Below are 13,960 nucleotides of genomic sequence, written 5' to 3'. Positions count from 1 at the left end.
TGGGCCTTCGCTCCATTCTTACGGGGAAACTGACATGCCCTTAAGACAGTCAGTTCCGGGAAACATTGTTTTCCGTAGTTCTTTTCTCATGTGGCAGCTTTCGCACAACATGGCACAAGAGTGCACCGTAACTTACATTACCACGCTTTTGGGTCTCTAGTCATTCTACAGGCCCTAGAAACTCTCAATGGATTTATAACGAACTGTGCAAGTATGTCACGGACGGGACTGGTGGCAGCGATCATTTCTTTGTGTTTTGAACTCCCTTTTGCCCTGTTAACTGCGCTTCTCGCGTTTGACCAAAATGGGTGGCCTGGCTTCCAAATTGGCCATGCCACGAGATTCTTTGTCCTGTCTGTTGACCGTCCGTCCTACCCCTTCACCTTCCCCAGGTCGAGCCGACCCGAGGCCATCCTTATTTGGGCATGTACTTTCCTGCGAAACACAGATGCTTTCGCGGGCTTCTGCGTGCCTGGTGTGTGCCTCCAGGATGTGGGCTGGGATGTCTGGTCCCAATACACATCCTGGGTGCCAGAGAGTCTAGTGTGTCTTGAATGCCTGGGACCACCATGGTCCGTGATAGGTCCACGTATGGTGTGAGTGTTTTGTGAGCAGATCTCCCACTGGGTCCTCTCCGTTTTGGCGCAAAGGGAACTCTGGATAAGAGGAGGCTGGAAAACCACTACCATGTCGATCTCCTGAGTTCTCACGAACGACGGATACAGGAGCCAAGTATCCTGAAACTAAGAGGCTGAACCGATGAATCGCTGGTGACCCGCTGAAGGACTGCTCCTCTGCACTGCTGTCGCCTGTGAGACCATTCTGCCTCTGATCGAAAGAGAAGGCCTGTACTGGTACTTCGACCCTTTGGAATAGTGGGAACAACCATTCTCGGCATCTTCATCATCTCCTGCACGTAAGCCTTCGGAAGCGTCCCTGGGCCATCCAGTGGACTGACCAGCCTACCCAGGAGCCTTGCTCTGTCACCGGCGTCAGGTTGCTGTTGTATTCCGAGTCCTTGGCACTCTCACAAGATTCGTACACTTGGCATTCCAAGGTCTGAAGTGAGATGTGCATTAGGCTTAAAAACACACGGCCGCTGCGTTGCCCTGCTGTGATAACAATCTGTGCGGGTTCACTGCGTTTGGGACATCCTCAACTCTAACTTCTCCTGCCGCGGAATCTACACAACGCCGAGACGTCCCCTGCTCGTATCTGAACCTGCCAGCACTGAAACTGACGCGGAAAAGCCTGGGTCTGCCTGCATCGGGGACCGTGAGTAGCAACGCTAGGAACCGGTCGCCCTTCTGCAGTAGCCTGTAGCTTTTCCTCGCTGTGTTAAACAGCACGCCTTTTTCGCACTCGCGCTCTGCTTCTGCCCACAAGTGGAGGCCGCGCTTGAGTAGCGGAGATCTGTTCGTCCTCATTTGTTCACCGCTCTGAACTGCCTGATTTCCTTGAAGAGACTCCCCTTGGCACCAGCGTGTGCAGGTACCTTTGAGCACAAGGCTCCACTTTTCGTAGGGCTCGGACTTCCTTCTAGTTAGGTGGCCCCTGAAGGCAAACTGGGTCTAACGATTACTTGCACTGCCTGTTTTTCTCCCCATCTAGGTGGTCTGCATATTTCGTGCTTCTAACTCTTTAGACCCTTCGGTACTTGTATATATATTGAATTTGATTGTGATGTGTTAGTTTACTTGAGTTTTATCGTGATTCTTTACTATGGTCGATGTTACAAAGGCCTTGTAATGTGTCTATATTTTTAATATAACACCTGCCTGGAGTAATTTGTAAGCGTCCTTGCTTTGTGTACTCATTGCAGGCTTTCAGCCACCCTCACCCCTCTTGAGACCTAGTCTTGACCGCCGCCATCGCTACCCTGATTGGTCTGGCTTGTCCAGAGGTTACCCTGTTCAAAGAAACTAGGTTGGCCTTCTGAACCTCTGCCCCTCCAGGACAGAGTTCAGAAATCCATCTCAACAGGCGCCAGCAGGGTTGACCAACTCGTAAGCTAGCTGGACCCTAAATTGGCTCCTTTGTCATGTAACTCTATTGCTGTGCATTCTGATGTGGATTCTGATGTGCAGCAGGGGTTGCCTCTGTCCCCTTCGCTGTTTAATATTTATATCAACCTGTTATGACACTATTCATCATATTTAAATGTGCGTGGCAGCAGCATGTGAATGGTAGTTATTTCAGAATAGCAGACTCTTTTTGAGGGTTTGTTAGATATTACAGCCGCTCTAAGAGAAGTGTGCAACTGGATGGTCTTGAATGGACTCAAGTGTAACCCGGCAAAGACAGAGGTCGTACTTTTGGGTCTTAAACATCTGTTTAAATATTATGTGATCGACCCACTCAGTTACCTTTATATATAAAGTCAAGAACCGTTTATTTCCCAATCTGATTTGAGCCTGATTAACCCGATCAACTCAGTGGTGAAAGCAACATATTTTAGGATGTGCCTGCTGAAGCAGGTCCTCCAGTTCATCCATAGAGAAGATCAAGCTGGATTAATTGGCACTTTGATAAACTCTAAGCTTGACTTAATTGTTGCTGCGTTGCCAGCTGTTTGACTTGTTTGCAGGCTGTGCAGAATGCTGCACCCCGCCTAACCTTCAAACTTCCCAAATCTTCCATCCTCATGTTGTCAAAGATCGCTCCATTGGCTGCTGGTACACCAAAGGATTATTTTCAAAGTGCCATGTCTGGTCTTTAATTGCTTACAAGTCCTAACACCCCTGTATCTAGCTGACAAGATTCAGTGGTATGAATCTGAGATTCCTTTGTTCCAATAATGTTTTTATTGTATGTCCCTTTTTGTAAAATAGGTGGTGATCGAAGGTTTTCTGTTTTTGGCCCTCTTCTCTGTAGTTCTCTCCCTCTCCATTTGTATTCATTACAGTCAGTGGGCCTCAAGGAGGTGTTAAAAACCCATCACTTAGTTCTTCCTTACTCCCTCTTCTCATGGCCCCCACTCTCGTGAATGTTATGATCTGCACCCAAATTCAGTTGGGTCTATGTGGCTATGCAATATAAAATGCTCAAATATTGAAAAAAAAGAATGAAAAATTCTAGCAGCTAGACCCAGAAACTCACTCACTGGCCTCCCTTTTTCCTCTTCTCTCCTGTTTTCTTCAGTGTGTTCAGTCTCTGAGGAAAACTTCCCCATTCCTTTCTACTTTCATAGTTGTTTACAACTTCTGCCTCTCCTGATCTCCCCACTCTGGCTTCCCACTTATCCACCTCTTTAATTCTTGTACCAGCTTACGGGCCCTTTCCTCTAAGTCCTAGTTCCTCGTTCACTTCGCATCTGTTTTCACTTTGCCTCGGTTCTGCTCCACAATACCAACACGTACGTCTGCGCCTTGATTCTTCACAAATAATCCTGTCCTTCCCCTTCTGTTTTTTTCATTGTTTCTTTATTTTCCTCCTGTTATCCATCTTTTTCAACCCCCTTCCCAATTCTACACCATGTTCTTGTTCCTTTCATCCTTTTTCACTCCCCTTCTTTGCACCATGACTCCCCTTGTAAACTTGCTTTGGTAATGCGCTTCACTGTTACATTCCTCCTCAATTGTCTTACCCATTAAGTTCTCCACCTGTCAATTTCAATCTCCTGTAACAACTTCACCTGCTTTTGACTACTCCCTTTTCCACCCTGTGCAGATCACAATCCATAGTTTCTTCTTTCACCCCGTTGTGCTTTGCTCCCTACTGCCTTCTCTCTCTTTTGAGCCCTTCCATTGTTATCCTGCCTCTTACTGCTTTCACCCCTGTGGGTGTCTCTGACCTACCAGCCAGTGATCTACTTTTCTCCTTTTTAAACCTTTTGGGCAACTGCTAACTTATCACCCTTGCAGTCACTCCATCACTGGTTTCCTGTCTTGCTTTTCTTCTTTGCACCTACGGCACCATCCACCTCTCGAGCAATAATCTCGATGACCCCTTCAGTGCAGTGAGTAAATCTGGGGTTATCACTTTCCACTCTGGTACTCCCCCCTCACTCTGGCACCCCTGTCTTTTTGGCCACCTGTCTTTACCCACCAGCCTCTTGCTTGAGCTCAATTTGCTTCCTCTAATCTGGGACTCTCTTCCAGCTTTGGAATCTAGTCGTTCCGAGCCACCTGCGCCCCTCCTACAGTCTCCTCAGGCTCTGCTCATGCATCTTCTCCTTCCACCATTTGACTCCAAATGAATAAATTTTTTTCCCGGAACCAACACCCTCATTCACAATATTCCTGCCCTTTTTGTAATTACCCGACTCCCCCCCTCTACGGGCGGCTATTCTCTATTTAATTGCTGTCTGTATATGGCTGTAGCGCTACTGGTGAATGCTTCCTGAACTGCAGTGTTCGTAGCTCAGCCCCTGTGGGAGGGTTCCTTACCCTGCTCGTTCTTTTGTGGTGGCACGGAATGGAGGTTGCAGTACTTTGTTTTGGTTTTGGCTGTTCCAAGTTGAGTTACCAATCAGGAGTACTGGTTTTGTGCAGGTCTGTGTCTCGCATAGCGAGGATAGATGCTCTAGAAGATCTTGGGTTGACAGACACCACTCGACTATGCATATATGTGATGCCAACATTAGGACTGCATTCTTCCCTTGTGCGAATATCGACCGCAGCAAGTTTACACCCAGATTCTTCCTCTAATCTGTATGGGTTCAATATAGCTTCTCCTATCATTGTTGACTTGGTGATGGAGCTTGTGCTGATCTGCCCAGTGGCATTGGATGAACATATAAAATAAAATACTGAATGCACAAATAGTGTGCATTTGGTCTAGTAGAACATACCTACTACCAAAATACCGAACTAGGGGGGAGGGGGTTGCTGGTGTGTCGCCCATTCCCCTAGTTCGGTGTTATGGACAGCGGGGATGTCCCCCACTTACACTACATGTGTTGCGGGGGAGAAAAAAAAATAACAAAGTTCCAATTACAAAATACAAACACGTGGTGTTCGCAATGTTATAATTTTTTTTAACGTACATCCCTGGCCAGTAGGCCTTTCTAAAGAACCAGTCTCAAAAAGATGTTCAGGAGTCTGGCCATTTTCTTATAATTGGGCTTAAGTTAGGGTGACCAGGGTATCCTACCTATACCTGCCCTGGGTCTATCATCCTCTAGCTACTGGATGTACTAGGCCCCCTTGGGCATACCCCTAGACCTCTCCAGAATCAGGTAGGGGAATTTGGCACACTTTGTGTGTATATAATCTCTATTTTACTTAATATTTTCGTGCGACTATATAAGATTCTTAATAATCATATATTAAGTTGGTTTAGGTTCACTGCTATAGTGAACATGCACATTTTATGATGCAGGATAAACAGTACAAATGGCTTTGCGTTCAGATTTATGCCAGACCACAAAATCTCTAGCATTACAACCTGCTAGTCTTTTAGCTGCACTTAGTGTATTCCACCATCCTGGTAAGGAAATCTTTTCAGAGTATATTCAGTTGCATGTAATTATTTGAAGGTCAAATGCAATATATCAATATAGCTATACTGGGATAGTTCCCTACATACATAGCTAAAAAGCACAATATAATATTGGATAAAGAATATTTTAACATACCAAAAAAGTAAGCGAGAGATCCCCACGCATCGTACACTCTAAAACAGAAATATTTGCAAACCTATCACCATGTAATGCTAATTTCTCAAATCTACAAAAATATTGAGGTTGGATGAAAATACAAAGATTAGTCTCTGAACTATTCAATGTTTTACTTTTGTACAAAAACAGATACAATTAATAAAATCATGTTTAACATTAATGAAGCCATACTTCCCTTATGTCCATGGCTCTTGGAGAGATTTGTTTAGTTGTCCGTTTGTCTCTTTAATTTGCTACTAGCCCAATACTTTTCTTCTTTGCACAGCACCGTCTTTGCTGTCTGTTAAACTTTACGTGTTTCTGCTTTTGTAACCCGCATAAAATACCTCTTTGAAAAGCTACTGGCACTAATGAATGTTTTGCTGTTGGAGTAGACCAAGGTGGCACCATTTCATTACATTCCCATGTTTAACATCGAGTGTTCTGTGTGACCTAACATTACCAAATATTTCCATTACTTTTGAGTTTTTTTGTTATGCTTTAACCACCTGTTCTTGATTGTTTTTGGTATTCCTTCATGCAGGCGCTGGTTCTCAATACAGAACAATCAATTGGTATATCAGAAAAAAATGAAGGTAAGACTTAAATATAGCCTGGAGACCTTTGAGTAGAAAAATGAGGCATCTAGTGTGAGTGGTCTATTTTAATGTGTCTTCCTCCCCTAATCCATCATCTGCAACCCTAAAACATGTTCAGACAGGTTTCTTTTTTCTCTATCGTTGGAAAATGTTAATGGGTTACGAGATAAATGTCTGAAGCTTGTCAAGGTATCCCATGATAACAAATATTTCCCATAGCTACTGCTTGTTATCGATCACAATCCAAGACTTTAGAATCCTGCTCTTGGATAAACAAGAGCTTTATTTTTCAAATATGACCTTGTATTATCATGCTGATCTGCACCTACTACTTCTTCCCATTAAGGCAACTTGTAATGTAATAGATTAACCTATCACATATTTTTTCCTTTCTACTTTGGATCGGATATCCAATGCCACCCTTGAACCTGTTAACGTAAATGAGTGATGGTCTTTTATATCTGCTGCTGTCGATGTAACCTGTGGACAGTAGAAATGTACAGACTTTCACCTTATGTATATATTTTCCTATTTTATTGCCCTCCAGTTTTCATTCAGTGCAGGGCTGACTTTGCACAAAGTACATACATTTTATGGTATGGGGGCATGAGGAAATAGATCCCACAGAGAGAGTCAGTTTGGGGTTTGAACAGTTTCAGTTATGGCACAGTGGATATGGAAAAAATATACTGTGCAATTAACTGTGATCCACATTCGCACCAAACATGATGTATCAATGTATGTTTAACAACTTATTGTACCTTCTTGTTCCTGGTTAAATTCATAGCTTTGTGTACAGCGGTCTAAAGCCTAAGACACCTGGTTCTTGCTTCATATTGCCTCTGAAATAAAGGTTCGGTTCATGTAAACTACCTAATTTGATATATCAGATCAACATGGATTTTGCCCCGAAAACTAAAGGGTTTAGGGTGTTGTGCCAACAGTTGCGTTGATGATGTCCTCCAGTTTCAAGCATGTTGGAGAGAACAAGAGTATTGCAGAACAAAGCGCTCAGATTGTCAGTGACAAACTCAGTTTCTCAATCTCCTATTACTATACTACTCTTTCTCTCTCTCTCTCTCCTACTAAACAATGTATTACAGCTTACCAAGTTGATGCCCCATTGGCACTCTACTTACTAGGAGTGTCCAGCACAAATGGAGATTACAAGGGAAAAGTGTTTTTATTATAGGATTTCTGCTTACAAATAGATGGACAGAGCCATTTTGTTAAACATCTTTTGCCTACTTTGGCGTCTTGATTGCTTCTTTAACCATCTTGGTCCAACTTGGGTCTCACTCTCTACCTGTGGTGTTCCTCAGGGGTCTAACCTCTCTACCTAGTTGTTCAACCAATATCTGGCACCCCTTGCCAACCGCATTGCCGCTCTCTGCTCCAACTTTCAGTGGTATGCGAATGACACTCAGCTTGTTTTCAGACTACCGTCTGCCACCTCTTCTGCATCCCTCATCTCTGACTGTCTGCTATCCAGGAGTGGTGCGCCACCAATAATCTGTCTTAATGCCAGTAAGACAGAGATTCTCCTCATCAGCACACCTGCACCCTCCTTTCCTGTCACTCTCTGGCTGGCCTCCTTTGGTTTTCTTCATGCTCCCGCCTATGAGGCTAAGAACCTCTGGGTCATCTTAGATTCCACACACTCACATTTCTGATGTCTCTAAGAAGTCAAACTACCAACTGCACCTCCGCAGAGGCATTCTTCCTTTCCTCTCCTTCTCCCAGAAGCTTACTGTCTCTAGAGCTCTGGTTCTCTCTAGGCTTGACTACTGCAACAGCCTCTTTCTAAATCTTCCTGCTTCCACTCCCCACCCTCTGCAACTCATCCAGAACAGGACTGCAAGACTTGTCCTTGGCCTCAAACCCTGGGATCAGATCTCTCCAGCCCTGAAATCTCTTCATTGGCTCCCAGTGACTGCAAGGATTAAATTCAAGACCCTTTGCATTGTCCACAAGGCTTTCTGGGGCCTGAGTCCTAAATACCTTCAACTCTCCCTCCTTAAATACCTTCCCAACCGAGCTCTTCGTTCCTCCACCTCCAATGCATTCTGGAACAGCCTCCTTGCCACTCTGAAACTCAGGGAGAACTATCTCCGGTTCCAGAAGCACCTCAAGACCCCTTCCTCTTTGCTTCTGCCTTCTCTCTTCCTCTGCCCAGCTGATCTGTCTGCTTTGGCACCGTGCACCTGGCTCCCTTTGATTTCGGGCCCAGGTCCCTGCCAACCCAGCCACACTCCTGCACTGCCTCCTGGAAACCCCTGCACTTGGGTCTGTATCTGTAACCCTACAGTCCCCCTTCCCGCACTTATCAGACACCCCTTGTCTGCGCTTGAAACCTTGCACTTGCCACCCTTGTGGCTGCACTACCAGTTGTTTGTATCCCTTGCTCTGCACTTTCCACTTCTCCCCTCTCCCATGCACTTTCCCCCTTCACTCTCCCCTGCACTTGCACGCTCTCAATGTCACTGGGCCTAGTAAGATCGTTGTTTTGTCCTCCCTCGTTCCCCTCCCTTGCCTTGTCGAGTTGTGAAACACTTGTTTATGAGCGCGATACAAATAATATATCATTATCTATCATCATCATTCCTCTATATACATGTTTACAGTTGCATTTCGACTTTACGGAGGAGCAGCCCAAACAAATATGTACACACATTGAAATGGTGTTTGTTAATGTAGGTAATTGGAGCAAAGGTTTGAAAGGCCTGTAAAGATTGACCATATGTGCAATTAATAACTTCCATGGTTCCACGTTCCCCCTATACCAACACTGAGTAAACCAAAGCAATTCACTATCCTAAGGGGATTGTATGTTGCTGTAAAATGCCTAAAATCATCCCAAATATCACTGGGGATACTGGAATCCATGACGTGATTGCAATCGAGGTTTTCTAAAGTTTTGGAATAGACCACATCCGAAAACCATTGGTGATGTGAAGGGGTCCTATACCAAGCCATGAAGCTTGTCATCTGTTCAAAATGGACGCCATAGAATTTTCCTATGACTTCTAGCTTAATATTGAAACGGCTTTAGCACCCATATTAAGGTGAGTGCTGGAGTCACATGCCCCATGACGCCCTGTGGAATATCTGACGCTAAACCAATATCTTGTACCTTTGCGGCAGTCCAATGCAATATGCCGAAACCCTATATCATCTTTCCTATCTGTCAGAAACTTCCAAAAAGATGCCCTGTTAGATAAATGGTGATTCATAATTCATAATTCTAAATTAGATACTTAGAATTGTGCAATTTCTGGTAGCCAAGAGACTCTGTTTAGTTTGTCTACAGGCCCTTTGCTATTGTTTCCTAGTGAATAGTTGCCTGGGAACATCCTTCCATCAGACCAATTTCTATAACTGAGGGTGACCTATCTTACAAGGCAACCATAGAGAGATTAGAGACCAAGTGTCTACTGTCCTGTGGGGCTGTGATGTATTGCATTACTTAAGGTATTGTTAGTCGCAGTGAAACATGGAAACTTGTCCCATAAAGTATCTTGTTATCTAAAGTATAAGGACATTGCAAGGGAGGCCACAGTACAAATTTCTGTGAATTCAACTAATGTTATAAGTGAGTCATAGATGAAAAGGTCAACAGTGTTAGTTATACCCAGTGTTAACATGGTGATGAACACTGTCTGTTTAGTAATATCCCAGCCTGGAATTAGAAAAGTGGACGATCAGCGGAGTGCAGAAACCTCCACCTATTGGTGCCGCCATTTTAGATAGTGCTGTGTGGAGAACAGCTATACGTTGGATCATGCCTCTGGTCCCAAATGCTGATCAAGTAATGTCTCCAGAGGCATTGGGTCTGCTGTAGCACTTCTGACAAAGTGCCCTGCCTGACCGGCAGACAGTTTGACAGTGGATTTGGGGCTGACTACCTCCCCGAGCCAGTAGATGATGGCCCAGAGGCACAATGGGGAGGATACCTCTGGCACACTACCCTCCCAATGAGTCACTTGGCAGAGGTCGGTCACATTGAAGCCGCCATACCCTCTCTCCAATGTGGGCCAACCCCTATCACCCCCCTCGCCCAAGCTATTCTCATAGAATTATCCACTCTTTACCCAAATAATCTTGTGGAGACACTTAATGGGATCCACATGGCTCCAGAGTACCACACATTTTTCGCTGAGTTCGCCGACCTGGCCATATGGTTTGCAGACCGAAGGAAAAGGTCAGCAAACACAAGTATTCAAAATCAAACTTCTGGGAAGCATAGCCCAAGACCCCCAAAGTACTCTTACCCGCTCAATACTATTGGTGCAGTCTGGCTGAAGGCAGAAGCAGCTCACCACATACACACGGAGATTTCAAAATGGAAAATAAACTTATGCCGGCCCCACAGGAAGTTTAAGGCCCCAATCACAGCCCCTGCCCATTGCCAATCACAGGAGTAGACCCTTAATAGAAGTCCCACCCCATAGGAGGAGGGAGAGCCCTATATAATCCTGGCAGTCTAGTCTGGCAATGTGGGTTGGAGGCAGTGCGTAAGATACTAGTTTGAGGTAGAAGTATTTTAATCCATATTTTTTAACTGTGAGAGTAAATATGATTTCAAGGGAGTTAAAATCAGTTTTCTCCTTTGCAAGAGAATGAAAAGTATGTGACATGTATGGAAATCATTGTGGCAGCGGTCCATATCATGACAAAGCAAGTTTCTCTCACAATTAACAGATAAAGCACAGAGTGCGGTAGCGTAGCAAAAGGACCCTCTCACAGATGGAACAGCTGAGCTTCCCCTTTGCGCAAAGAATAGGTACAGTTATAGTACAGTTTACCACAATGACTTCAAGTTATGGTTTAATGGATATTTAATCTAGACCTAGCATACTCTTTGAATGGATTGTATCCTCCCACATATTCCTCATCTTTGATATTCGATATCCAGCTTCAGCTGCTTCTGCATTTGTTTTTCGTCAGAGCGCGCTGTCCGTCGATAGTCGACTCGATGTCCCTCGAGGGCCTCTGTCTCGAGGATGATGTCATCGAAGGCATATACAGCACGTGCGGTGCCCATTGGCTTCAGTTCCTTTTTTCTGCGAATGCTATCGCTTTGAGAAATACGGCACACTTCATTACTAAATCATACACGAGTATGTCTTGTTCGTTGACACAGACTACCCCGAAGACCTTGTCGAGATTGTGAAACGAAAATGTCATGGACTGATCCACACCGTAAATGTCTATGGTGTCTCGTGTGGAGCATGAGACTTCGGCCTGCCCCAAGTGCCAATCGATGACCGGAAAGGCCCTGAAGGAGTGAATGAGGAAATTGGCGGGAGGTCGAAACCCCAAATCTTCTACCCCGACCAAAAAACCTTCGACCGACGAGGCAACTCTCCTCAGAGGAAGAAAGTTAAAAGGTCGAGATTGAGGAGTCCAAAAACAGGCACCTTAGGTCGCCTTCTTCGACTTCATCTGTGGACACCTCGCCTGAGACGGTATCTTGCCCCACAAAAAATCCACTCCTTGCGAAGTTTTTAGAGCCGAAATGCTAAAAATATTTGAAAAGTATAAACCCAGGGCAAACCATGCTCCTACCGCGCCTTCCAAAGAAGCCGGTAAGGAAAGGGCTTCCTCCTAAATCCTGCACGCCCTCGAGCCCGGGTGACGTAATGGAGATTTTCCATTCGACCAGAAGGCCAGCAATAAAGTCTTTGTACCATTGCCATTGGAACACATTCTGCAACTGATGCAGAAACATGAATGTAGACCCTTTTCTGTGCAAAACACCTGAGGTGTTATCCTTTCTACTATCCTTAGCCAATCTGGGCACCAGGTTGGAACTATTAAGGGCTATTTGGTGGCGCTATCCATCTTAAAGTGCTCGTCTGAAGAATGTTCATGTTTCAAGATTCCACTGCGACACAATTTCTAAAGAGGCTCACCAATGTGTTCCCCAATCTCCTTTGCAGGTTCCAATTTGGGACCTTAATCCGGTAAGAAAGTTTCTAATGTGTACACCCTTTGAACCTTTGCACTCATGTCCATTAAGGTTGTTAACCTTTAAAACCATTCTCTTGGTAGCTCGGACTTCAGCCCGTAGAGTGAGTGAGTTGCAGGCACTTTCATCCAAGCCACCCTTTACTATTTTCCATAAGGATACGCTTGTTCTGAGGGTTAAGCCTTTAGTCCTACCCAAAATCATTTCTGATTTTCATGTAGGGCAGAACATTGTTCTACCTTCTTTCTATCCCCCACCTCATCCTGGTAAGGAGGAGGATAGATTACAAAGGTTGGACCCTTGTAGAGCTCTGAGCTTTTATTTATCTAGGCTGTTAAAACTTTGCTTTGACGATCAGCTTTTCATTGGCTATACAGGCCACAAACTGGGTCAGGCTGTTGTGAAACAGACCTTATCCGGGTGGATCATTCTGGCAATCTCGGAATGTTAAAGACTGGCAGGCAAGGATCCTCATGAAGGATTAAGGGCCCATTCCACCAGGGGCATCGCTACCTCTACAGCCCTGCATAGAGGTGTACATATAGAGTATTTGTGAGGCAGCAACATGGTCTTCTGTTCACACGTTCACAAAATATTACCGCCTGGAGTCTTCCCTTGGTCAGGATGGGAGCTTTGGAAAAGCTGTCCTACATTCGGTTCATGAAAACGTTTAGAAAACTAAAATTCTTACTCCCTCCACCAAATCTAATACTGCTTTGGGAGTCTATCAAAGATGAGGAATACATGGAAGGACACAATCCATTTGAAGATAGTTACTTACCCCCTGGTAACGTTCTTTCGACTGGATGTTCCTCCCACGTATTCCTCATCGCCCTCCCAACCTACCCAATAGTAGAATTTTCCAAGCTATTACAGCTTTCGCTCCTTCATAGTTGAGTACGGTCATTCCTGTGGTTATGCAGGTATTTCTTCTGTAAGAAAAAACAGAATTGAAGCCAACGGGCACTGCGTGTGCAATATATGCCTTTGATGACATCCTCGAGACTGAGGCCCTCGCGGGACATAGTCAACGGCATCGACGCACAGCAGCCTCTGCCGAAATCTCTTTTCTAAAAGCAGCTAAAGCAGGATATCGAATATCAAAGATGAGGAATAGGTGGGAGGAACTTCTAGTCGAAACAATGTTAACAGGGGTAAGTAACTCGTTCATCTGTGCCCCATATAAGGTTTTGATGAGGCAATCATTTACACTGCCTTTATTTATGTATTTATTTATACATTTATAAAGCACACTCAACCTGAAGGCATCTAAGCTCTGGTTACAGATGATACAGCAAAAAACAGTGTACAGGAAGAAGTCAAGTCAGCTGACAGCCAGTTATTTGAAAAACCAAGTTATGAGAGTTTTCCTGAAAGCCTAGTACGATGGTTCTGATCGAAGGGAGAGTGGCAAGGAGTTCCAGAGTCTGGAGGCAGTAACAGGGAAGCTACAGCCACCCGCTCTGGTGCGTTTGAATCTCAGGACGGTGAGTTTATGGCTGTTGATTGAGCTTCTAGGTCTTTATAACGAAAGAAGTGAAGATTAATTATTTGTGCACCAGTTGCGCATTTATTTTTAAAGGAGCTGATCAGTGGCTGTTCATTCTTTTCCTCAGCAAGAAAAAGGCATGCTCATTTCAGCTTTTATCGAGTACAATGTGCAGAGGAGTACACCCTTATTTCCCTCCTTCAACATTCTTTATCAAATATATATGTCAAGAGACACCGTTTGTGCCCTCAGTTTTTTCTTAAACTAACAAAAGATATCAAAAATCAACAGACATAGTGAAA

At 44.6% G+C, this 13,960-nt stretch overlaps 1 protein-coding gene across 4 annotated transcripts in view; it reads left to right on the top strand.

Moving 5' to 3' along the window:
* ACAP2 (ArfGAP with coiled-coil, ankyrin repeat and PH domains 2) overlaps positions 1-13,960 on the top strand; it is a 1,585,345-nt gene that overhangs the window by 856,954 nt on the left and 714,431 nt on the right. For all 4 annotated transcript variants that reach the window (XM_069618585.1, XM_069618583.1, XM_069618582.1 and 1 more), the window contains one exon: positions 6,144-6,195. In XM_069618585.1, the coding sequence (XP_069474686.1) occupies positions 6,144-6,195 (52 nt within the window). The remainder of the gene's footprint in view (positions 1-6,143; positions 6,196-13,960) is intronic.

This window comes from Ambystoma mexicanum, chromosome 10, assembly GCF_040938575.1.
Source record: "Ambystoma mexicanum isolate Mex_15411 chromosome 10, UKY_AmexF1_1, whole genome shotgun sequence".
Taxonomy (NCBI): domain Eukaryota; kingdom Metazoa; phylum Chordata; class Amphibia; order Caudata; family Ambystomatidae; genus Ambystoma; species Ambystoma mexicanum.
This window is presented reverse-complemented; position numbering and strand designations above follow the sequence as displayed.